Consider the following 25,594-nt stretch of genomic DNA (forward strand, 5'->3'; position numbering starts at 1 on the left):
TATCAGCATGTTGGAAGTATTCAGTGTTCTGAGAATCAGGCCAATGCTATCTCAGGTGCTGGTAGTAATTGGTAGGTTTATTTCTGCAGCCTTTGTTCAATATTTTTCTCAAATGCAGTTTCTAGTAAGAGCAGTAAAACTTGGTTTTTGTCTGCATCTTGAGAAGTGATGTCATACACAGAACCAGTCTGGCAAATTCCAGTGCACTTGGATAGTTCTCATTCAGCTCTGATTAAGGGAGCACATAAGTCTGTATCTATTAATTACAGGAAATCCCTTATGTTTGTATGTATTTCTATGAATATGCATTATTTACTCGTATTTATTTTCTACAAACCTTTTTGCCTAGTTTTTGGTTTGAAGACTCCAAAGCTCATAAAAAACACATGCTTGAGCTCATAAAAAACACATGCTTGGTTCAGGTAGTAAAACTCTTTGCATGACTTTAGCTTTGGCTTTGCTATGAGATACTCTGAAGTAGACATGCCAATAGCATGCCTGCATGAGGCCTGTCCAGACTTCTTGCCTTTGAGTGAAGCTATACAGTGCTAAGGGTACTGTGAATTTTATTTCAGCAGGCAATAGTCTCTCCTTCCTTTTGTCCACAATTTGGAGAACAAACTGAAACAAAAATTACATGTTCCTGCCTTCTCTCTTTCTATATACAAAACCTCTGTGATACAAATGACTGCTTGGAGAAATGTACCCCATTCTTATACCAAGACTTAAGTAATTTAGATATAGGTAGAAAGAATATTGCATAATAAACAAAGGATTTCACTCTGGAGCAATATAAAATTTTTTAAATGCCGTATTTTTCTTACTGTTGCATCCAAAATCCAGGACATGCTAAAGGCAGTTGTCAACTGTCATGAGTCTGTAGTTTTTTAATAGCTACATGTACTAATGATGTTTCCTAATTTTAACGCAGATGAAACTATTAATTTTTGTGACTTTTTATCCACCCTTTATTTGCAAGCTGATATAGTTTAATGGGTCAAATGTTTATTTTAGCAGTTTGTGCTTGTATGACAAGAGTTTTCCAGTGCTGTTATGTGTAGAGTTCTCTCAGGGTTGTGCGATCACTAGCAAAGCTCCTCAGGTGATAATGGATTTTGAAATGCTTTTAGAAATGAGTGTAATGGCTTTTTTGTTTACCTCTGAGTTAAGTCGAGGTGACAGACTGCTGAAACTAAACTTGGGTGTTTGTTTTTGTTGTTCTTATTGTTAAATTTCATTTGCAAAACTTCATGTTGGAGAACAGCATGTTGTTATGTATTGGCACAGTTACTAGCTCCATTGCATAGATTTCACATATTTTATATCAGTCAGACGTTTGAGTATATGAGATTTTCATTCCATTAACTTATATTTATAATGAGTACAATATTTGATACTCTTCTGTGACCAGGAATTATTTAATAGCAAGGACAGCAAAGTACATACTAATATAAAAAGCAGTGACTAGAAAAATTTAACTTAGCGCCCCTGGCCTTGTTGTGTACAGTTAAGAGTAATGGTGTGATTGCAAAGGGAATTATATCAGAATTAAATGATTCAGAACAACAGAAAGGGAACATCAGTCAAAATGTGGAACATTCTGTATGATCTGTAATAACTGACCTTCATTTCAAGGCATTAGGGCAACAAAGAGATGCCAAGTTTATTGGCGATACTTGTGACTTGCCAAATAACTGATCGAGTTTTAACACTTTTTCCCCACCCCCCTCCGTCACATCCCACCCTGAGTGTTGCGATATAGCCTAAGGGAATTTGTCTTCATTTTGCAGGTCAAGCCTTAAAGGTATCAGCAGAGGCATTTACCAGCGATCCCTGCTATCTGCCTAAGAGGCAGGCTGTTGTCCAAGCAGCACGATCCCTGCTTACGGCTGTCACAAGGCTTCTAATTCTGGCGGACATGGTTGATGTGGCATACTTACTGGAACACTTAACTCTGGTGAGTAGAATCTGACACTTAACTCAGACTCCCTTTAGCCAGAGAAGTGTCTGCTGATGGTTCTTTTTGCACTGAAAATTCTTTTTGTACTTGGGAATTGCAGACCTCATGCACGTAACAGTTTGGCAATTGGTAAAAGTGTAGATTCTAGATGAGACTTGTAGAATGTCCAAAAAAAAGTCTACTTCTAACTCAACATACTTGATCTGGGGAAGGAAGTGGTTATCTGTACGATTATATTTTAACTTCTTTTTACTTCTTATTTCCCATTTTCTTACTTGAACTGTAAGAGCTGTACTTGTATAGCTTTTTATACATGAAACCTTCTTGGTATTTGCGGAAGTAGTAAGGAATAATTTATTTGTAGAGAATTTTAAAGGTGGAAATTTATGTGGATATTTATGGAGGAAAATAACTGAGTAGGTAAGGGTCTATCTCTGTATTCAAGTCAGTTTGTGAGAGAGGTCAGCTAAAAGGAGAGGGAGAAGATGTGAGAGAGGGGCCTCCGGCAACTCCCCAGCTCCAGCTGTATATTTGTATGCAGGTGACAGAAGACTAGAAAGTCCTAATACTGGAAAAGCTTTAAAAATTGTGCAGTAGAAAATATTCTGTAGAAGCCACTTAATTTTTTTATTCAAGGGAATAATGTGTTTTGGAAGCATGTATCATAATAGTGCTATGTTTTTGGGTCATCTTCTTTTCTACCTGGTTCTCTTTATACAGAAGAGTTAGCTTCGTTCTTCTATTTCCCTATAAAACTAACCAGTGGTTGTGCCCTTATTGCTGAATTAGGCAAAATGTCCACAGTTCTGTTGTTCAAGATCAAAATACTTTCCTGTTTATGTAAACATAATGTTCCTTTAATGTTGGCCATAGTGTCCTGTGTGAAACGGGCTTCCTGCCTTTTTTGAACAGTGTGATTTTAATCTTCCCAGCATCATGTGTCTGACCACAAAGATGTGTTTACCAAGTTTCTTCTCTGGCTGCTTACTCCATTCAATCTGGTGCGTGTCTTTGCTGGGAAGACCAAGGAATTGTTCTGTTTTGGTTTTCTTTTTTTCCTGACATCTTCAGTAATGTGTGACAGACTGATAAAAATTCGAAGTTCTATTGACTTCTTAATGTTTCAAGGCAGAGGTGAATAATCGGTGCTACCTCTAATAATACCTCATGCAAGGGAACCCCACTGATTTAAAGGGGACCATTTTGAAGAAAGCTCAGTTTGAGGACGGGGAAATGAAAATTCAGCTCCCAATCAGAGTAGGAACAGTCTCTCATAATAAAACAACGTTGTGTGTGTTTCAGTGCTGTGTTTGAAACATCCAACATTGATAATCGTTGGAGATGCAGTACAGGCTAAATGAACGCTGACTTGCAGAAGCTTCTGTGTTGTTATATATGTAGGAAACTTGTCAGCTGTGAGAGGAGTGGCCTATGTCTTTTGTACTGTTTGTTGAAAATTTTCTTAAATTATTATATTTTTTCATTGGTAGCCTATTACATTTTTACATATGTATTTTCATAATCATAGATGCACCCTTCTAAAATATTTTCAGTATGTTTTACATGAGAGAACTAAAATTGGGTAGTTTTCTTTCCTAGAGTGTCACTATTTCTAAACAACCATATAACTCACTTCATGATTTCCATTTGAAAATGAAAACAAACAATAACTGAAAATTATAAAAGAATGCAAAGAATCATTCGGGAAAAACTCCAACAGTGCAGAGTGCAATTAAGTTTATCTTCTTCTTCCATACTTTAATTTAGTTCTCCTAATAGGAGTGAGAACTGAATTCTTCAATTAACTCTTAGAATAAATTAGTGTGGCATAACACTCTCCAAAATGCCTATGTAAAAAGACTCACCCTAGTCCTTAGAGGAAGGTGGTACATTTTCCATATTTTTTAGTCTCTGACCTGGCTGTTGAACTTGCCAACAGTGGTATTAGCTGTAGTGGTGTCTTTTTATGTGACATATAATTAGCAAATAAACTTAGATGATGGAGTCATTTCAACATATGCTATTGAACAACCTTCAAACTATAACAACTTTTGTTCATGGCTAACTGAGCCAGATTGAAATGCAATGAAATATTATACTGAGTCTCAACTTTGCTCCTTTCAGAGTCCTTATCTTTAATTATTATACTTTAAAACTCCCTTAGGAATTCAGTTTTTCTTCAGTGTGGACCTGCTCTAACAAAAGACATTGTATTCACACAGTGGCTGCAGCATAGAAAGTAAATCTTGTCTTTGCTGTATCAGCTTTAATATTCTCAACGTTTGCAAGTTCGTATGACTTGAAGATCAACTCTCTTTAAAAGTCATTAGCAGTTTTTATTTGAACTTGTTCTAAAATTTTAATACTTCTACCATTTTATCTTCCTTTTCACAAAGACATGGATGTTGCAGCAGTTACTAATCATTTGAGATGAGAAATTTCATTGCCCTTTATGTCCATAACTCTGAGGTCTATAATTGTCATAGAATAAAATGAAGAAATTTAAAGGACTGAGACAAAATTAATTTAAAAAATGAAGAAAACAATAGTAGAATAAACGAAATCAAAATTCTAATGGAGGAAGTTTTTTTTGTCTGTATGTATAAAGTGAAAGGAAGTGGTCCAGCATCATCAAAGAACTCTGTAGAGTATTAATCAGATCTTGTTCAATACGGAAGTATTTAATGAGGAATTATCTTTTTATGTATTTAATATTTTTCAAAATCATTTATCAGAGAGTGATGAAAGTTTTTAGTCTTGCTCACTCAGTAAAGCTGGTTAATTCCAACACTGACATTCAAAACATTTGAAACCATATGTCCTTCTACTGACAGAATGCAGTCTGGATCATCAAACTTTAATTTTGTCTGTAATCTGTGAATAAAAATAGAAAGGAGACAATGACAATGTGACTAGCTTGTCATATAAAGCCTCTTCTAATGCTACCTGTTGCATCTGCCATTCTAAGTGTATCTAGAAAAAAGATGAACCTCAGCTGCTTTCTTCCAGTTTACGTAGTCATTAAGAGTATTGGTTTTTTGTACATTTTACTTAGTCAAAAACATTCCGAAGTCTTCTATGTAATAAAATCTTTATATAAAACAAAATATGATCCTGAAAATAATGAATATTTTTGTCACAAAAATATTAACATGCCACTTCTAAACTAGAAATAACAGGTCAGTCTTATTTGGAATAATTTGATAAATCTGGCAGGAATTTCACTTTGAATGTAAAATAACATACCTTTGTGAAGGTATAAAATTATAATTTTTGAAATTTCACTAACAAAGTGGAGAGAATTTTGGTTGTTTTATGGACTCTATAGAATCTTAACACAGCAAGTGTGTATCAAATGATGCATATTAGAAGCCCATACAAATCCTCAGTGGCTTGATCATATTCTGGCATAGTACACTTCTAGCCACTTGTGGAATTTACACCCTTATAAGAGTATGATAGTGTGGTGGAAACAGCAAGCTCATTTTAGAGTTGACTGAGAAAATAGAGTATATCACACTCATAAGAAAGGTTTTGCTGCTTTAAAAAAATGAAATTTTTTTAAACAGGGAAGTGTTTAAATAAATAGCTGTCCGTATCTGAGTTTCCATGCTTCTTTTACTCTAATCATAAAACTGAGTTGTGAAAAATGTAGTTGGACAAAGGGCTATCTCAGGCATTGCACTCTTTGATTCAGAGCTGTACTACCAGCCTCATTCATTATGGTTAGTAATGCTCAATATTATTTAAGTGAATTAACAGACTAATGGAATTGCTTGAATTTATTGATCAGAGGAGAACAGCAAGAAGGTAACGAGTTCTGAGAATTTCATTCAAAGCACATTGGCAGTCTGTCTTTCTCTAATCTATTTCAGATCGTGCTGAGCCAACATGTTTTATCTGCCTCTTTTCCCTTCTTGTCATGCTTGTAGATTTACTGTTTAAGTCTTCATATTTTTCATGAATGCCTCAGACAGCGTGAGCTTTATAAAACTCTTGCTGAGAGTTACTTAAAACTTGCTGGGGGGGTTGGGGGTGGAGAGAATGGCTACAGATAAGAAGCAACTTGTGAACTTGGGCCGCGTGGGCATAGTGCTGTCTGTTCTTCCCTTCCCTGCAGAGTATTCATCAGCATTAAAAATGTTTTGAGCGGGAGAAAACCAACATGGTTACGTAAAAGAAGAGAGGTAAGTCATCTCAGGCTTACCTATGCTTCAGATTTAGGTATTTGGTTCCACTTGCCTAACTAGAATTTGACTTGCTCCCTGTGTTACTTTCTGACCGTTTTGGTATTCTAGTGTCATGCAGTAAAACATTAAAAAATGGAAAAAGGGTAAAAAAGAACGTAGGCTACCCTGGGGGTACAGGGCCAGGTTGTGAAACTGAAAATGATCCTAATTTTCCCACCTTCCCTTTAGTGGGCGTGGGTTGCTCCCCTGACAAGAGAAATCTCTGAAAATAAGGAGTGTTAAGAAGTTGACAGGAATCTCTGGGAGAGGATTTGGCTCCTCCTTTGGTTCTTATTCATATTTATTTTCTCATCAACCAGCAGAAATAGATTCTTGCTACCAATCTGAGGTCAGTATATGCCACATGGGATGCAGTTGTTTGTAATCAGGGCTACAGTGTTTATCATTGCACTCTGCAAATTCTGTGGCAGTCTGTAATGTGCAATAAATGAGAGAGGAAAAGCAGCTTCTAAAGAATTACTTTTAAGAGTTGGGCCTTTCAAAGTGAACATCTTTTTGACTGCAACAGGAACCTGAATCACTCTTCCTTTCTTGGCATAGCAGCCTCTTGGCTACTGCTTTGTAACTCCCTAATGACTTGTGGCTTTACAACCCTGAGGGCTTCCCTTGAAACAGTCATATTCTTAATGTCACTCTTCTAACTGTTGCTAAGGAACGCGCTCCCCAGTCACTGCAGTTTGGTTTATATAATATCTGTTTCTGGTCTTAGCATGGGAATCACTGAAAAAAGGAGCATTATCCTTTTCTTGCCAGTCAGAAACATAGCTTTGAAGGGACCCTAGCTGGCCAGCTTCAGGTACTACTGTTCCAGAATTTCTTTGAAGTGAGCAAGCCTGAGGGCTCCTGAATGTGTTTCACCAGAGCACAAGAAAATGAAATGGAATATAGTGGCTGTATTTCAAGAGAAAAACACAATTGCTGGTTTAAAAACACACTTAAATGAGAAAGTTTGAAAACAAATCCAATCCTTGCTTCTTTGCGGTATAGAGCCTTCTTCTTAGTCTTATTTCTGGTTCAGTACCTCTCAGCAGATTCGTGCCTGCAACAGACTCTTCAGTGTCATCTTTATGTGTAGTGAAAACTTTTCTTTGCTGTCACATCTAAGACTTAGGTGTGGGTCAGCTCTCTCAGGAATTTCTGCTTCTCAGGAATTTCCTAGTTTTTCTACTGCTGCAGGCACCCTGTCTGCTGTCTTTCACTGTTTCCTGTCCTACATAGTATCATAGAAGGGTCTCCATGAGCAAAGCATGCTTGGTAGATTTGAGGGAGGATCATTTCCATTTCTTCCAGAGTGTCTGCGTTATTTAGATTAAAGTAGGAGCAGACCCTCACCCTTAGTGGTGGCAGGTTAGATAAATACACAGTCTTCTTCCCTACTGCTCAGCTACTGCCTTTTTAATAGTCATGGGTCGCAGTAGCAAAAGAAAATCATGCCTATCTACTGTACTCCAGCAAAAAAAAGGGGGGGGGGGAAGAGAGAGACAGCAACAGGAGAGAACAGGTTGCTCTCTTAAAACATCTGCCTGGGAGGGACTGAGTTTTGACATCTCCTTGAAAACTCTGCATGTGAGGGTGGTATCTGTTTGTATCCCTGAGATGATGGGAGAGAATATAAGCAGCAACCTGTCAGTTACACAAACCAGGAGAAAATAGTGAGGAGAGCAAATTTATCCAGACTCATTTGGTCCTAAGCTTTATACAAACTGTTTGCACAACTCGGGTATAAAGGGAGGGGGAGAGAAAGAAGTAGGGCTTAATTTGGATGGATAAGGCTTTCTTTAAGTAAGATGGATTTTTTCCTGGGTTGGTTTACCATACAGAGTATGAAATATATAAATATATTAATTTTTCATAAAGATAATTAATGGTAAAGTTGTGAGATAATTTCCAAATTAAGTAAGTTGTAAGCATAAAGCTTGGGGAGATCTATGATACAAAGGTGGTTTGTAGCATAGGTTAACACGGAATGCATGAAGTCGCCAGAAGTACAACTGAGTTTGAGAAATCTGTACTATGTCTGATGATGAAGTTTGAAAATTATTTTGGGAAAGTTGGAAGTGCGATATTAGAAAAGCAGACACCTATTTTAAATTATTATTTGGACTGTATAAATGCCTGTGTGCTCCAATCAGTGACTAGGACTCCATTGTGGTAGATGCTCTTTGAACCTATCAGGAAAAAAGGAGCATTGATAAATTGTTTTCCTTCTGAGTCATTATTACTGTGTTTTGCTTCTACAGCAACACTTACTTCATACTGAAGTGCAGTGCTTAGAATAATAGGGAAGTGATGCTCTGAAATTTCCTTCTATGAGTGCTAATCCTGGAAGGCAAATTCTAGGTTGGTAAAATAACCTTGGAAAATCAGTGCCTCTTGGCAGGTTATTTATTGGTAGTATAGTAATGAAGTCAGCATAATGTAGAGTGGGTTGTCTGATGAACAATTATTTGTAGCTCAACCATGCACAGATCATTCTGATCTGGAGAAATTTTTTTATAACTCACTCTTGCTTTGGGAGGCAAAAATGAGGAAATGCATGCAGAACAAACAGTATCTGCTTTATCATCAAAATGCATGTCTTCAGACCCTCTTAAAATGAGAGCAAAATCATCTGATATTTTCTGAATGGAAAAAAGTGTCTGACCTACTCTCCATAAACATCTGGAAAGAGGCATGTTGCCCATTCTGTTACAGCAAAATATAGGGAGAGCAACTATGTTCTCATAAGTATGTGTTCGGTAGTTGGAATTTGAGAGGTTTTAAATGTTTGGGTTTTTTTTTCAACCGTATCTCCTGATGATTTAAAATAGTACATTTAGTATAATTTAGTCTTTTAAAGAAGCAGTATGTTATTAAAACAGGAAGGTATTTTTTAATGAATGCCTTCCGTATGTCAGAATGGAAATAAAACTTGCTTCTCATGCTTAATTCAACTCTTGCCAATCCATATGAAAATAGAAATATTTCACAAATGGATAAAATAGTTCAATATTATCTTGCTGCCCTGCACAATGGAAGATGATAATATTGATATTTTAAGAGACAACTACTTTTTCACTTCTGCAGCTCCGGACAAACCAGAAGGAGAGTAATTTCTTCTTATTCTTGAATAACAGACTGGCTTTTTTCAGCATTGGCCCTAAATCTGAACCAGCTATGCAGAAGGAGACCAAGTAAAGGATGTGCAGTGGGACATTTGATTACACCACCCTTGTGACTTAGACTCCTAGGCAAATGACATTAAAGATATGTGGTTTGTCAAATAGCATCATTCACAAACTGAAGAAGCAGTATCTGCTGAAACAGTACTTGCTGCCTCCCATACCTCTTTCTGTTTATACTGAGAATGTAAGGTTATTACCAGGAATAAGAGTTTGTACTCTGTATTTAATGACGTCTTGTCTTGTATCTCTGGATTGTAAGGAATTGTTAGCACTGAATTTTTATGATCTCATATTTTTGTGGGCTGGCCTCCTGTTTAGCTGACAGTCCATTAATTTTCATGGCCCATATTGAGGTTCCCAGGCTTGTCAAGGGAATCCTATCAAACTTGCAGAGAATTTTGTCCACCTAAAGTATTATTGCGCTCTTCAAGAATGTGGCCTATACTAAGTCCTAGACTACGATGCTTCAGATCCAAATTAGATATTGACTTGAAGCAAAAGCTCGGAGCAAACAAGCTCCAACTTGTCTAGTGCAGAAGCTTTTTCCTTGGGATTCCATAAAGGATACTCTAACGTGCAGCTGCAGTTATCGAAATGTAATAAACTAGACTTTAAAAATCAGATAGCAACTGCATTTAATATCATTACTTCCTCCACAAATACTCGTATTACGAATCAGTTTGCTTGCAACAGCTAAATATGGTAGCAATAGTGAACAATGACCTTAGCCTCTTACAGAAAGGTGCAGAGCTAAACTAGAACATGAAGAGACTTTTAAGTCTTTTTATTAAATTGGATAAATTAATTTGAATGAAGATCAAACATAGTAAATTTTAACTTAAGCAGTAGAAAAATTTTAGTATGATTTCCTGTTGAAACATTATGCAGCCACTGTTCATGCATCAGTCTATTCTCTGTGAACCCATTGCCTCATTTCTCTTTTGGTCTGTTGAAATACTGCTATTTCTTCTCTACTTGTGGTCCAGCTTTTCTCAGAGGAAAAGCCAGGCCAGGTAGTTACCTAGTAGTGCCACAGTGAGCAAAAGTAGTAAAGGAATGCTGCTTCTCAACTTCCAGAAACTATGTTCAAAGTACTTTGAAAAAGTGACAGGCAAAAAAGAGCTCTTGTGGATTTCTTATGATTGCTTACATTTGGTTGTAAGTGAGAGAGAGAAGAGAGTAAGTTCTAGAATACTAGTATTTCTTTTGACCTCTAGACAGTACAAGTGTTGGCAAGAGAGATTTTTTCGCCATTCACCCAAAAATGGTGATTCACACAGAGCGGAATGATACAGAAAGATCCAGATGTGGCTTTAAGTTTAAAACCTCTTCTGATAACCTTTGTATGTCCAAGGCAGATTTTTCTGATTTCCTATTGATGGCAGTGAAAAGAGCATATGTATGTTTTCTTAAAACTGCTTGTTTGGTTTTTATTCACTTTTGAGTTAAATTTTTAAAAAGTGTTTTTCCCTTGCATCTAAAGACAGACTGCTTCTAAGAGGATATCCTGGACATTACCTATCTATTAAGTGTATTTCCCTTATAGTTGCACATTTGGTTTGTATTTACTCATCCTCACATGCTGGTTCTTATATCTCTTTCCAGAGAGTCAAAAGCATTATTAATGATTGGGTTGCTTCAGGACATAAGGAAGCATGTGAGCTTGCTAGTAGAGTTCCTGCCAAAGGAAGAACTGAATCTGTGTGATTAAGTATATCATTAAGAGGATGATGATTATGATTCTACAACTGTGCTACTTATTGTAGTCTAACATGTTAATGATTAAAAAAAAGATGCTGAAAAATGACTGTACCTTATGTCCACTTAGTGAGTTTGGTAATCATTAGAGACCTTTTCCCTGTATTACTCAACCCCATAACAGGGTGCAGTAGCTTTGGTGTAATTTCTGGAGAAGCATGTTATGATTTGGAGCTGGGGGTGTATGATGATCAGTTTCTTACACGCTTATAAAGAGGGAACTCTATGGATAATTTTTGGTTAGCCAAAATTGCACTCAGGTCTTGCTTGCAGATGTTGTAATTGCATTGCTTCTACCTGACGGGTATACTGTGGAATGGGAATCTGTGAAAGCAAGCATTGCAAATTCAAGGCTTTTAAAGCAACTCTAGAGCAGACATAAAATCTGAAAACAACAAATTCTACAAAAGATGAAAGGTAATGAAGTCAAACAGAAAAGAATAGCCTTGCATTTTTGTCTTAGCAGTTGTGTTCTGTCACCCATGTTGTTACAGAATTCAGTGAGGTATGCTTTGGATGAGAAAGCTTTCTTTTATTTTTTGGTGGAAAACATTTCAAATGTAACTAGAAAGTCTCCAGTTAACCTCTAGTGATGCTGAATGAGGTATAAAGATAAATTACAAATAGATACAAACACTGCCTTGACTTCCTTCTTGGTTATGAGAGCAGTAAGACTGAAATAAAGGCTGCAACATGGAAAATGAGAAGTGCTAACTTGCCTGAAGATTCCAGGATGTATGTGTCTGTTGTAAATCGTCAGCTGAAATCCACTTTAGCTGCTAATTATCCCCAAAGAGGAAATACCTAGTGGCTGTTCAACAGCGTGTACAGCTTGGGCTGATCTCAGTCAAATGCCCATAGAATGAGTCACACTGGCGCAGCCTACGTCCACAGTCAGCACTAGCTGTCAATTCTGTTGTCAGCTTTTCAACGAGGGACTGAAGATGAGTGGAGGTTTTTTTTCCTTCTACTTCTGCGGTTAATTTTTCCAATTCAATGATTGTAGTTTTAGCAAAGGTATAGAGAAATGTGCGCTATAGTTACTACCGAAGTGCTTGATTTTCCAGAACTGACTGGAAAGTGGCCCATTGCTTTTGGTTTTTGCCTCATTCCCTGGACATAAGTACCACATGCAAGCTTACAGTAGGTACCTCATCTACAGGGCCTGTAACTGTAGTAAGCAAAATCAATATTTTGAATGGATTTAGAAGACATGTAGTTCTTCCTGACTGTGTCGGTGTAAATAAATGTTTCTAGACTTGCTTCTGGTGGCAATCACTGTGATACAAAATATTTTTAAACTACTTACAGCATTACAGCTGTTACATGCTTGTGAGGTGAAGAATAGTATTTACAGATGGGGAAACAGAGGAAGTCAGAGAAAAGTTCATGATTTCCTGAAGGTAGCAAGGAAGCTGTAGCTCCATTCTCCTTTTGCACAAATTGTAGCCTTTCTGTTACGGTTCCCTACAGCTGGGTTGGTACTGTTCATCTCTTTGAAAAATACCAGTACTATTTTTAATAACAATGTATGCATGAAAGAAGTTCTGAATTTTAAAGTAAGGTCTGTAAGGAGGTATAATTAACGTTGTCACAGCATTCATACAGAATGTGAGCACCTTGCCTAAGGTGAGTATCTGATCTTGCAAATGACCCTTAAGTAAATTAACTTGATAGGGAGTACTCTGTTACATATAAGATCTACCGTTATGTTTGATAGAATGGGGAGTTCATGGCCTGTATGAAATTGTATATGCTTTTAGTAGTTAAAAAAAAAAATTAAATTTATGTGAACATACGCCATCCTGTAATATGGCATAGAAAAAGTAGTAACCTTTAGAGCTTGTGTTGATTGCTAGTGTTTTGTCTTATGCAAATCTGACCTATGAAATTAGAGGATTTAATCTAATTAAACGGGGCGTATGTACTATGCTTTGAATTCTGGGATTGATTTCAAAACAAAATTGTAGGAATGTCTAGAAGGTGGTATACTCATAACATTAGTATTTAGTAGAATAAAATCCTAATACAGCAAAAAATACAGCAACTGTGTGAATGATGGTATTTGTGTTTTGTTTTGTTTTTTTTGTTTGTTTTTGGTTTTTTTTTTGTGGTTTTTTTTTTTTTTTTTTACCATCACAGTTTCAAAGTACATTTGAATCTTTAAGAAATGTATCCAGTAAATCTGATCTACAGAAAACCTACCAGAAGTTTCAGAAAGATCTGGAAGATCTTGATTACTTGGCATACAAACGTCAGCAGGTAAGAACATGGAAGCTTGGTAGGAAGACATAGAGTACTGGGCAAAACCATGGTGGGTAGTAAAACTCATGCGTTTGACAGAATTATTGTTCTATCAGTAGGGTTTTATGCTCTGTGTAATGTCATCAGGTAAGCTGGTAGGAGGGGTGACAAATCTATTTAATGCATATGATGTCGTACTGCATGGTTTTTGATTTCTCAACACAGAGAAAGATAGGTACAGCAAGTAAGTGAGACTTAGCAGACTATTAAACTTTGCATTAACACATTTTTTTTTTTAAATTAAAAGGTATATAAGTACTGTTTGAATTTTTTTTTAACTGAAAAATTAACTAAATCCATGTAAGTTAATGAAATCAGGTATTGATTGTGCATGCAAACCACTAATTGCTTCCTCTTTAGAAATGAATTTGCAAGGTTAGGTTGCATAAAACTTTGAAGTGTACACAGTGTTTGACTCAAGCTTGCAAGATCAAGGTTAAATTGAATTGTTAACACGTATTTAATGTTGTACATACTTTCTGTCACTTATGCATGGCTTCTGTGAAAATGTCAGCTCTCATAATAGGTCGTCTTTTTTGTGTTCTTGGTAAAATGAGACTTTGTCTCTTTCAGAGCATATTGATGAAATGCTTTAACGTTTCTGCAGGGGAGTTGTTTTGGTTTATAGTTTTCTGAATTCTGTCGCTTGGTGTCAGTGTTGTCAAACACTTCATTTGCTTGGGGGCAGCTCACAGTTGTTGGTATCGGTAGTTGATTAGATAGTCAAAAATTAGGGAGGGGCTCAGGGACAGATGGTATCTGAACACAAGAATATTTGTTTCTTGAAGTAGGGAGGTCAGGGAGTGATTGATTGGCTTGAGTGAGTTGCAGTGTAGTGGGAGCTGTTATTCTGGCAGCACTACAGCATAGTTCTTTATGCCCTTTAACCTGGGGCTGCCAGCAATCAAGAGACAATGTTTTAACTGGCAACTAATGTGGGTTTGTGTTACCTGATCTCAGAATTATATCAAACATAACACATGTGACATCTGCAAGGGCTTGGGGAGTGTTTCTGAGACAGAGAAGCGTAAATTCTAGAATTACTTCTCAGGCTATCATCACACTTTCATTGGGAGGAGCTTTCTTTAGTCTGAATTCTCACTCTTGACTTTGCAAAATTCCTTGTTATTTCAAGTGTTGTAGGTCTGGTTCTCTAGCAGACTGAATATGCTTCAATAACACAACTTCACTTTGAGCAGGGCATCTTTTCTCCTGTTTTCAGATCTTCACTACCCTTCCCATCTCAATACTTTGCCCTTTCAAGCCATTTGGAGACTCTCAACATCCTTGTTTAATATCAGCCATGCATATATGTACCCATGTTGTTTCTACTCTATATTTAGTTGTGTTGGCAAAAGCTTGTGCGTTTGGAGGTACTAAAGGTGTATTGGGTGTAAAATCACTTCCTGCTTTCAATCACAGAACAGAAGGTAGGCTGTTCTGTCTTATCTTCTGTGATTGAATCTTCCTAAAATGTTATACAATGCTATTAAAGAAAACAAACCAGGCAAAGGGTGAAATAATTTAAAAAACAAACCAACAAAAAACCCAACCCCCAAAGCAAAAACAAATGAGGGAGACTAGAGATGTTCTATGTGTCTTAGTTAATTTGCATTGTATACCTGATCAGTAGTTTTATGGTTTTCTTGAGTAATATTTTACCTGGTTTTGATACTGAGATTTTAATCTCAATAGACCTTGCTTGGAGAATCTGCAGTGAGGAATTTGAAAAGCTGCTGTATCTATTATAGAAGATGCTTTGGATTGTGTTCTGCTTTGGAAAGAAAGTGATCTGTCTGTGAAAAGATTAAGATTTGGTTTGATGACAGCATGAAAAGCACGGACCTGGGTTGGGACTGAAGCTGATCTGAGTTTGTGGAGTGCACACATTTAATTGGTAATGACTTACATGCTCTGTTATTATATTAAAGGTATATTCATAGCCCCACTGGCAAAATGTTGAGTCACTACCATCTGTTTGGAGACAAACAATTGTATACAATATGAATATGAATCCATTCCTGGTAGAGTAAATTTTTATTTTTATTTTTTTTATGTAGTCAAAGTAACGAATATTGCTTTTGAATGAAATATGGTTATCTGCCTCTGTCCTTATTTTTTAGACATGAGACATAAAGTGCAATATAGCAATGTAATTCTTCAGTTTTGAAGTTTACAGGACAGATGGGGAATTAAAACTGTGCTTTTTAAAGGATATTTAAAATGACCCCATGTTGACTTGGATTTATAAATATAGACCAAACTTCTATGAGTGGTTGAAGTATATAAGAGGCAAACATGTTTGAAATTATGGTTTATATTAAGTCGTTTTTAACTGGCAGTTTTCAGAACGGGATAGAACATCTTGAGATTTCAGATAGCCAGCAAGATTGCCAAGAGAAATGTCTCTTTAAAATGGGTGGTAATGTCAAGAATTCAGTTCTGGCTTTCTTTATACAAAAATCCCAAAGTTGTTAGCGTATGTTTGTCAAACGTCTCAGAGCTTTCAGATTCTAATTCTGCAAATAGGCTGAGTGTGTGTATGAGCTGACATGGAACTAGTCAGGGTAGCTAAATTCTTTGGTGATGACAGAGGAGGAAGATGGGAAGTTCTTGGAGTTGGAGACCTTAATGTTCCAAAGCTGTACCTCTGTATGTGACATCTAGTATTGTGGTCAAGAAGCCTGAACGATGCTCTTTACCATTCTTCTGTATTCTAAACACAATATGAAATGCTGAATTGCATCTATATGCCACATCTAGTTACTGTTACTGTCTCTGATGAGCTCCCACCATATTCAAGTCTCCTCTCAAATACATTGATACATGTCAGAGCTTTCCTTCTTACTGTTGGTCAGTGGAACACACATCTCCATCTTACAAACTTGCCATTCTTTTCCGAGGGAGACGGCTTAGTAGACAAGTTAGTTGGAAGTATGTTGAACTCAGGCCAGATGAAGATAAAATACAAACAAAACATTTATACTCAATAATATAGGAATATAGGCTGACCCCTTGCAAATGTTGATAAATGATGCAGGTGAAGAAATGTACAGGACCTGCTCACACTCAGGTTATGGCCACTTGGTTGGCCAAGCGAAGTGCTTGCTACTGCAGACCTACCCACAGCCCTAGCATGGGCTTCATGTTCCCATGCCCTTCATTCTTCCCATTATGGCATTTGTGAGACCCTGCATAGAGATGCGTTAGTGTGCTAAACTGGCTTAAAATAGTGATCTCATGATTTTGTTGCTCAGTTGCTCACTGAGCATTCTCTCCCCCATTCAGATGGATGTCCCTTCATCCATGTAACTTTCGGTGACCTAATCTTTCTGTAGGTTTCTACGGTTGGGTTGTATCCACTAGAGAAATGCATTTGGGTTGAGAATATAATTTTGTAGCCAGTCTGCCATTTTGAAGCCTTCCAGGAGATACCTGTTTCCAAGAAAGTAGTTTTTCTTTCTTGTTCAGGAGATAGTCTGGCAATTCCTTTGAATTAAAGCAGGCTTTTAACTTCCTTGATACTGACTACTCTCATCTCTGAAATTTGACTAAAAAAGAATATAGTTCCATTCCACAATGAGCAGTAAAACTATCCTCTTGCTCTGTTACTTATTGGAAAGCTTCCACTAAGAGTTCAGTAAGCTTTACATTGAGGATTGTTTTGTATCAGCCTAAATATTAACATATCTTTAATATGAATATTTACAGGGAAAATGAGATAGGACGAAATGGTAAAGCACTTTGGAATAAGAGGGACTTAGTGATAGATCTAACACTCTTCTTGGGATACTGTAGTAGGTGCACACTTCCTTTTTTCTTATATGGGACCTTGTTCCTATTGAAGGGAAGTTGTCCATATATTGTTCAGCTGGAACAGCACTGGTTTAAGGCCATTCATTATAATGATCTTACTGGAAGGTCATTTCATGAGTTTTGGGCTATAGCTAGAATAAAAATGTAATTATAATCAAATTCAATGGTATTTAGCACCTGTCAAACTGAAAAAATTATTGCTGCTGCTGCTGTTCTTAGTGTTAACAGTGCCTTTAGGATGCCTGTAGCAGTGCTGGCAGTAATTGAAAGACACTTAGTTTTTGCCCAGAAGTCTCCAGCAATGTGGTAATCTAACAGTTGACAACAGAACTTTAGTATGTGAACACACACAAAAGCAGTATCCTATTGTAAAGTTATGCTGACTTAAGGTTTACTACTTTGATTTGGATTGTATGCCTTCTAGGTAATTTTGTGTTAAAGGACTGAATCTATGTGAAACCATTTTGATTATTCCATTTAAAAATCTTTTTAGGATTGCTTCCTGATTATTATTGTATTTAGAAATGTTTTAAGAAGTTGTGTTTAGAAACTGAAGGAGTTAAGGGCTCTATTACAGGCATTTATGGGGCACATAGTGATTTCCTTTGTTTATGGGAAATAATGCTTCCAGGAGATGGAGCAGAGCCCTTAACCTGTTTTACTTCAGAGCAGTCCATTGTTATCAGTAATACAGTTGTCTTCATGATCATACAGTTCAAATTTACATTTTAAAATTCTTTGGGATGAAACTTTTTTCCTACACTCAAATGGTATTTCTCTTTTTTAACATGGAATGAGCACACTATTGTTCTCTACCTTTGATTGTTCACTTAGCTTTTTAAGATGGCATTGTGTTGAGCATGAGATTTGTTCACCAAAGTGCTTTACTGCAGAACCTGGAGTTTTCAAAAGAGATTATCACCTATCAACTGGCAGTTTTATTGTGTGACAAACACTTTAAAAAGTATTCTGAAAATTGGAGGAAGTTCAGGGTAGAGGTGAATTATTTGTTGTCAAGAAAACAAGCATTATGATGGAAAACTTAAGGAGCTCAGTCATTGTAGCTTATCTGGAGAAGGTTATGGCTTAGAAATATCACAAATAGAGGTACTTAACTAAATTTTTTACTCTAGTACACAAGAAGTATGACAAGATCCGATGGATGGAAGTCAGAATAAGTTCAAAGCAGAAAGCAAATGAATGTTTCTGACAATTAACTACTTAGATGGCTTAGTTAAGAGGTACAGTATATTAATCACTGCTTGTAGCCTTTATATCCATAATCCATACCTTTCTAAAAGATGTATAGTAACTGAGATGTAAATCAAAGGGCAGGAATTATGACAGAATTTTTTAAGGCTTGTGCTATTCAATGAATTTGAATAAGAATTCATAGGTGTTTTTTCTGGACGTAAGAATGACAGTACATTTGGTTGTGTATTTGAAGGTAAAGGCAGAATTATGTCTTTTGAATTGCCATCTTGGATTAATAAATGGGTGAGTTTGTTTACTTTTGTATTTACCACTCTGACACTGTCTATTCTTCTGCAGGGTTGGATGTATTAAGGGTTCTTGTTCAGGAATTTTCAAACAAGCCTAGCATTTCACTTCTATAGTAATTTTAAGGATGTGTAGGCACTTGATTCCCATAGGTTTTTTTGAAAATGCGTTCTTTCCTTCCCTTCTTTAATATTTAGTCATACAATATAAATTATAAAATGAGAGTATAGGTTGTATTTCCAGTATTGTAGCTTATTATCTCCCTTTGATATAAGAACAACTATCTATCATGTTGTTGTGTAATTAAAATAATTGATTTATGCATTGATCTAAAAAAAAGGCTAACAACAAATCAGTTTCCATAGCTAAGAGAGTGTAAAATTATGACAGTTCTGTTTTAAGCCACCTGATATTTCTTGGTAGTTCCATGATTATAGCTCTGTCATTTAGCCATTACTTCTCTCTGTCTTCTGTGTCTATATGGTTTGCTTAATGGGTGGAGACGTTTTCCTTTCTTCTGCCCACCTGAAAGTGCTGATATTCCCCTGTTTACAATTTATTATTATGTATTCAGGGTGGTGAGGTTGGAGACTTTTGTATGCCCCATCAACTTTGCCACTGCATGCACCATAGTTTTACAGCTCAGCTCTTCGATTGGATTTTTCTGTCTGTAGTGCTAGTCTTTCATGATTTTAAGCTCCAAGCAGTTTGTATCTCCATGTGTGCAATTTTTCTATCTGTGCATGGAAGCCAGACCTCTGAGAAAAAGTCATGCCTTTTCCATTTGAAGGAAGGAGAAATCAAATGACAAGGAAAAAAAATGAGACATGGTAGAGAATTTCTTTAAAAAAATAACTGTTTGGCAGCTTCTGGATCTCTTTTTTGTGTGTGGCCCATGACATGGAGATCACTGTGTGTGCACAGCTGCACGAGAAGCAGGAAGAAGGTTTGGTTGGTCTTCACAGAGATGTAGTTTCTACTTGTAGAAATCTGAGCATCAAAACTAGGTAAAATAGACCGGAAACCTTAGGGTGTAAACCAGGAAGTAGAGTTGCGTAGTTGGTCACATTTGCATTTAAGTGTCTGATACTTGTTCTGTGGTTAAGGCTGAAGCTACCTGATGCTGATGGCTTCAGAATCCAGCCTGGTGTTAGACAATGTGATCAGGAAATAACAAGAAGTTGATTTTTTAGTAAATAATTAAAGGTATCATTATAAAGAGGTACTCTAATTTTAAAAAGGTATTGAAATTTCTGCTGAAGATGTGAACAATGACAAACTGAAGAGTGGGTGGGATTCCTCTTTTGGACCAGTAAAGGTGAATCCAAAACTCAGAGGAACCATTTGCACTTAATTGCTTTTTCCACAGCTGTGGTAAATGGATGCAATTAAAAGAAACAGGGAGGTATATTTTTGTGCAAATGCAAAAGGAGAGTAGTTGTCACTCAAATCGTGCTGAAATGAAGTCATGAAGGTAAAAGCATAACTGTCTTACATGTCTGTGAAATATTCTTGTGTGAGCTAGTTTAAGTGTTTTGGAATTTGGGGGAAATTGATGGAATTTTGGTTTATCTTGCATGCAGAATGAGAATTATGAGAAATAATCTTCACCCCTTTCATGTAGTCCGTGGAACATAAAAGTAGCTCTGGCATACTCCTAATGTACATCAATGAGCTTGCAACTCAACATGAATTTCACCACAGAGTCCATAAGAAGAGGAATTAAACCTCTGTAAAAAGGACTACAGCCTAATGCTTAAGCACTCAGGCATCTTACCTGTGACCTTCACTAGCTGATGATTATTCTCCACGAACCACAAAGATATTGGCACCCTGTACCTAAATTTCGGTGCATAAGCTGGTATAGTTGGTACCGCACTCAGCCTACTCATCTGTGCAGAACTTGGCCAGCCAGGAACCCTCCTAGGAGATGACCAAATCTACAACGTAATTGAAACTGCCCACGCCTTCGTAATAATCTTCTTCATAGTAATACCAGTCATAATCGGCGGATTTGGAAACTGGTTAGTACCACTTATAATCGGTGCCCGTGACATAGCATTCCCCCACATAAACAATATAAGCTTTTGACTGCTGCCCCCATCCTCCTCCTACTTGCTTCCTGTACAGTAGAAGCCAGAGCAGGTACAGGATGAACTGTATGTAAAGCCTTCAGCTTCTGAGATAGGAAGAGTCAAACTATTGTCTGAGGTGCCCGTGGCAAAAAGACCTTAAGACCTTCCTATTAGAAGGGAAATAATAATAAAAAAAAAAAAGGGGGGGGGGGAGTTCTGAAACAGTCATATATTTTTCAGGAGTAAAAACAGTGGTGCTGTAAAGATGTTGAGATAGATGTGTGGGTTTTGTTTAAACGTGCTTGTCGCTTCCGTGAGAAAACAGAAGGGGACTTGTTGGAGCCTGGGACTTGAGCAGAGGGCTAAAAAGGCTGCCCCTCTGGTCTTTACAAAGCTCGATCTGTCGCTGTTTCTATGAAACTGAATTACTGTTTACCTGCGCATAAATGTCCTCAGTTTGGGTAAAAGGTTCCACTCTAGTCTTGTCTCTGTTAAATGTATCTAAAATGTCTTGGGAGCCAAGGATGGATGATGCTTTAAGTTTAACTACAGAGTGCCCAGGTAATTTAAAAATAAACAACCCATACAAAATTGAGTATAACAGTGGGAAGGAGATGAGATCTTAATCTAGGAATTAAATTACAGTAACAACTAAGTAATGAGAAAAGCTCATGACTTAAAAAGCTGATAAAGAATTTTGAGTGCATGCCATGGGGAACTTAACAGACGGCACTGACTTTGTACCTGAACATTTGCTATGGTACCATGTATGTGTCCTATATGAATTTTGATCTGTGGGTATTTTATTTCAGTGGTATCTTGTGCCTCAGATTAGAACCCCATTCTTTCAGTAGATTAGAAATCGATTTTTGTTTTTTCCCCAAATGAAATATGATGATATGTTTATTCTAATAAGGGACAAGACCAGAATTTGTGGAATGTAAATGGGGTCAGAGTCTTAAAGAGAATGGTACTTACTGATGAAACAATAACTGATAATATGACTAGGCAGCAATGTCCTCTCAAGGAGCTAATAAAACTGTTTTTGTACAGCAGGAGTGATGTGAGCCTTAAAAGGAATAAATAATTTAGGGTTAATAGTTTTTGATTTCTCAGGAGGGTTTATTTAAAAAAAAAAAGTGCAAACTATTTGTTGAGTAAATTTTAACAGTTGACATCACTGGTAAAGCAGAGTTAAGTAGTATATGTTTCATGTTGATGCTAGATGAAGCTGTGCTACATGCTGAGCTCCCCCAACCACTTTTAAAAATCAGTGACTGATTATCCTGACCTGATTTAATCAGCTGCTGATCACCTAATCCTGACAAAATCCTGTCCCACAACCCCTCAGTTCTATGGTTAGTGGAGACACTAATCTCTCATTGCTGCTTCCCATTCACTCCCAAATGTTGACCAAAAGAATTGGCTGTTCCCTAGCCAGGACCTTGTAGAGTGCAGTTTTAAGAGAGCTCAGATCTACTGCTCTAATCACAGCTGAGGAAGTAAGGAGTAGGGTGGAAGGAAGGAAGTATGGTGAAAAAGGCAGAGGCAGATTTTCAGTGATGAACCAGGCAAAGTTCCAGGTGATAGGTTATTAAAGTGGACACCTTTAATTTATACACACCAATGGTTCAAGGTGTGGCTGTTGTAACTGCCTGCAACGTCAGTAAGCATATCGTGGATTAGGCAATGTGATGAATAAAGCAGGATCTTGTCTAGCAGAGTAGAATTTTAATGATGGAAAACCAGTCAGATGAGAGATGGCTGGAGAACCAGTCCCATATAGGCCAATATTTGAATTTCTATCTCTTTGGTTTATATCAAGAAAAGACAGTACAAATTTAGGATGATGCAGAGATTCAAAGAGGAAGCATTCAGTGCGCGAAAGAGAAACAAAGTGATTTAGAATTAATTTGATTAAGTCTGTGAGCCTTACTCCTTCAGCCTTTCCTAAGGCAAACCTATTGCTAACTTTAAAGTTAGCAATTGGATTTTCTTGAGCAGACACTATATATCCTAATGATTAGGATTTTTTAAAGAAAAAAGGTATTCTCTGAGCTGCTGAAGATGCAGTGACATTAACTAGATTTGGGTGCATATGCTGAGAATCTAGGAGTGGTTTGACAAAGTGACTACTTGCTCTTATTTCAATGATAGTTTTTTCTGGCCTAAATAATTAAGAGTTCCTCACACTTGCAAGGAAGACAGAAAGAAAGAGCATCTGATATAGAGGAATAACTGTGGGTGGGACAGATACAGCGCTCTAAAGCAGATTATATGATTTAGCCGAGAGTAAAGGTGAAATAATGAATCTGTATTAATGCACAAAGGAATAATTCTGTGCTACAGAGCCTAGACTCTCTGAAATGGCAATCATTAGCTGTGACATTTCTGGTACAGATAATTGCTGGAGTTGGTTGGATTTTTTAATTAAAAAGTTATGTTTGGGGTTGTTTTTTTTTTTAAGAGCATGAGATGGACAGACTGGCTGACTTCTACCATGAACATTCAAGGTCAGGTTGGACAGAGCTCTGAGCAACCTGATCTAGTTGCAGATGTCCCTGCTCATTGCAGAGGGGCTGGACTAGATGACCTTCAAAGATCCCTTCCAACCCAAACTATTCTATGAAAAATAGTATTTGCTCCAAATTCAGATTAAAGTTCCTGTTCTATTTGATTTGTGAGGCTTAAACTAACATGGTCTAGTGAGTTTGATATTTGCAATTCTGGTAATGTGTCTCTTCTCTTGACAAAGGTTTTTCAGAGTGCTTCATTTTCTAGTCCACTGCAAAATGGGAAAAATTTTGAAATCTCTGGGATGATTTTAGAATTACAAGTGGTCACCAGCACTTTTGATGAACAAATACGGGAGAAATCAATGTGTTGCTGCATTAACATTGTCTAGTGATCCAAAATATGTTAATTGCTTTAAACAGATAATTTTTTAAAAATTGGATTGAAAAGAACTAACTACAAGGTTCTTGGTACACTGGCCTGTTAGTTGTAATACCTAAAATCCTAACAGCACTGAAGTGTAATCACTTTGATAAAATCCAGCCTGCTGCTAAGAGAAATCCCCTTTTTTCACCTTAAAATTATAAAAGGCATACTTTCCTACCTCCAAATGTTGATATCAAACAGGCACCTTTTGTTGTGGACTTTGGAAATCAACACATTTAAACTGTTTCAGCATGCTCTGAACCACAAAGAATTGCAAACCACTTTGCTATCTTCTCTGAAAGTTATCTGGGTTTGCTTTCTTCTCGTAAGTCATGGCAGTCAGTTCCTGGGAGCTCCTGAGCAGTCAGTGTGGGTCTGCATTCTGGGATATTGCATGGCGTTCCTAGGGAGTTTCTGTAGCTGAAGAGACACCACCTTTCCTGGAGAAAGATGAGACAACACAGTGCAGTGGCTGCAGGCTCCTGCTTAGTTCAGAACGCGGGGTAGTTGTCGTGCTATTTCCTTACAGATACAAAATTGTGCTGCACTTGTTGCAGTTAGAGGCAGCTTGCTCCTCTGGGCATGCAAGGGCATCAGATGATTGACAGTCGTTTGCCGCTGGGCTGATTTGCTGGGCTCCTCTGAGCCCCTTATGCACATCCAAGATACACATAGAATGAGGCACAGAAGCTGTGTTTCTGTGTGTCTTGTCTTTCCCACTTCATGATCCGCTTCTGAACTGTAATCAATGCAAATGTTGTCATCATATTCGTTCTGTGCATGATCAGCTGCTTACTCGTGAACTCTCTCCATAACAGACAACATGTCATAAATTCTAAGAAAAAACCCTGGATCAATTTATGGTGACTAATAAGATAATGCCCATGTTAGCCAAATGGCTTTGAGGTATACAAAGTTTTTGAGAATAATTGGAAACGGTAAGAGAGCAGTGGTTTAACAAACATATCTGAGCTGAGCATACGAGTTTATATGACACATTTTCTGATTTAATGGAAACTCCTCTGAATAGAGGATTACTTTTTTAGTAAACTTATATATTGAGGAAATAATCAAGGGTCATAAATGATCCTGTTTGCAGGGGACTTCTTTTATACTGTCCTGCCTGCTTCCAGTTAATACTTTGTTTTGTCCAATGTCTGTGTTACAATCAGTATTCGTAGATCTATAGAACCCAGGTGGTCTGTGGAGACTGTTTTGAGAATTACCATCTTAGGTCATCTGCCTTCCATTTTATTTTATTGACTTCAATATTTAGTTTCTATATTCTGAGCTGACTTTATTTATACTGGTTTAAATCCGAAGTAGTTTCAGGAACTTAATAGTGTTATAAACTTACACCAATATAGCTAAGGTCAGAATCTATTCTAATTGGACAAGAGCAATTTCAGTAAATTCGATGTTTTAAAACTAAATTGCTTGCCTCTTACTTTGAGGCCTGGCTTTGTTTGCTGCCAGCACACAATTCATGTGAATTGTACTGAGAATGAACATTAAGAAGACACAGCAGTATTACTATTACTGTATAATTCACTTTGAGATAATGAAAAAACTTAAAAATTGTCTTGCTTTGGTGGTGTGGGTAGACTTCTTCCATAGACGTTTTCTATGCAGAGAGTATCAAGATGATGTGTGTGTGTTTTGGGTTTTCTTGGGTTTTTTTTTTTTGAGTATCCATAGCTGACATAGCTGTAATTCTATTTCCTTCCTGAATAGTTTTGTGTTCAGGAGAGACACAAAGCATTCTACCTTTTCGAAGAGTCCAAACAATAGTAGAATCAAGAGCGCTCTGTAACAATTCCCCACGTT

At 37.1% G+C, this 25,594-nt stretch overlaps 1 protein-coding gene across 1 annotated transcript in view; it reads left to right on the plus strand.

The window, feature by feature from the left end:
• Positions 1-25,594, plus strand: part of CTNNA3 (catenin alpha 3) — a gene marked incomplete at its 3' end in the record, with an annotated part of 517,670 nt that overhangs the window by 16,472 nt on the left and 475,604 nt on the right. Inside the window, exons 3-4 of the mRNA XM_082002095.1 lie at positions 1,791-1,957; positions 13,275-13,394. Of these exons, the coding sequence (XP_081858221.1) occupies positions 1,791-1,957; positions 13,275-13,394 (287 nt within the window). The remainder of the gene's footprint in view (positions 1-1,790; positions 1,958-13,274; positions 13,395-25,594) is intronic.

Source organism: Phaethon aethereus, assembly GCF_964289735.1.
Source record: "Phaethon aethereus genome assembly, chromosome: 7".
NCBI lineage: Eukaryota > Metazoa > Chordata > Aves > Phaethontiformes > Phaethontidae > Phaethon > Phaethon aethereus.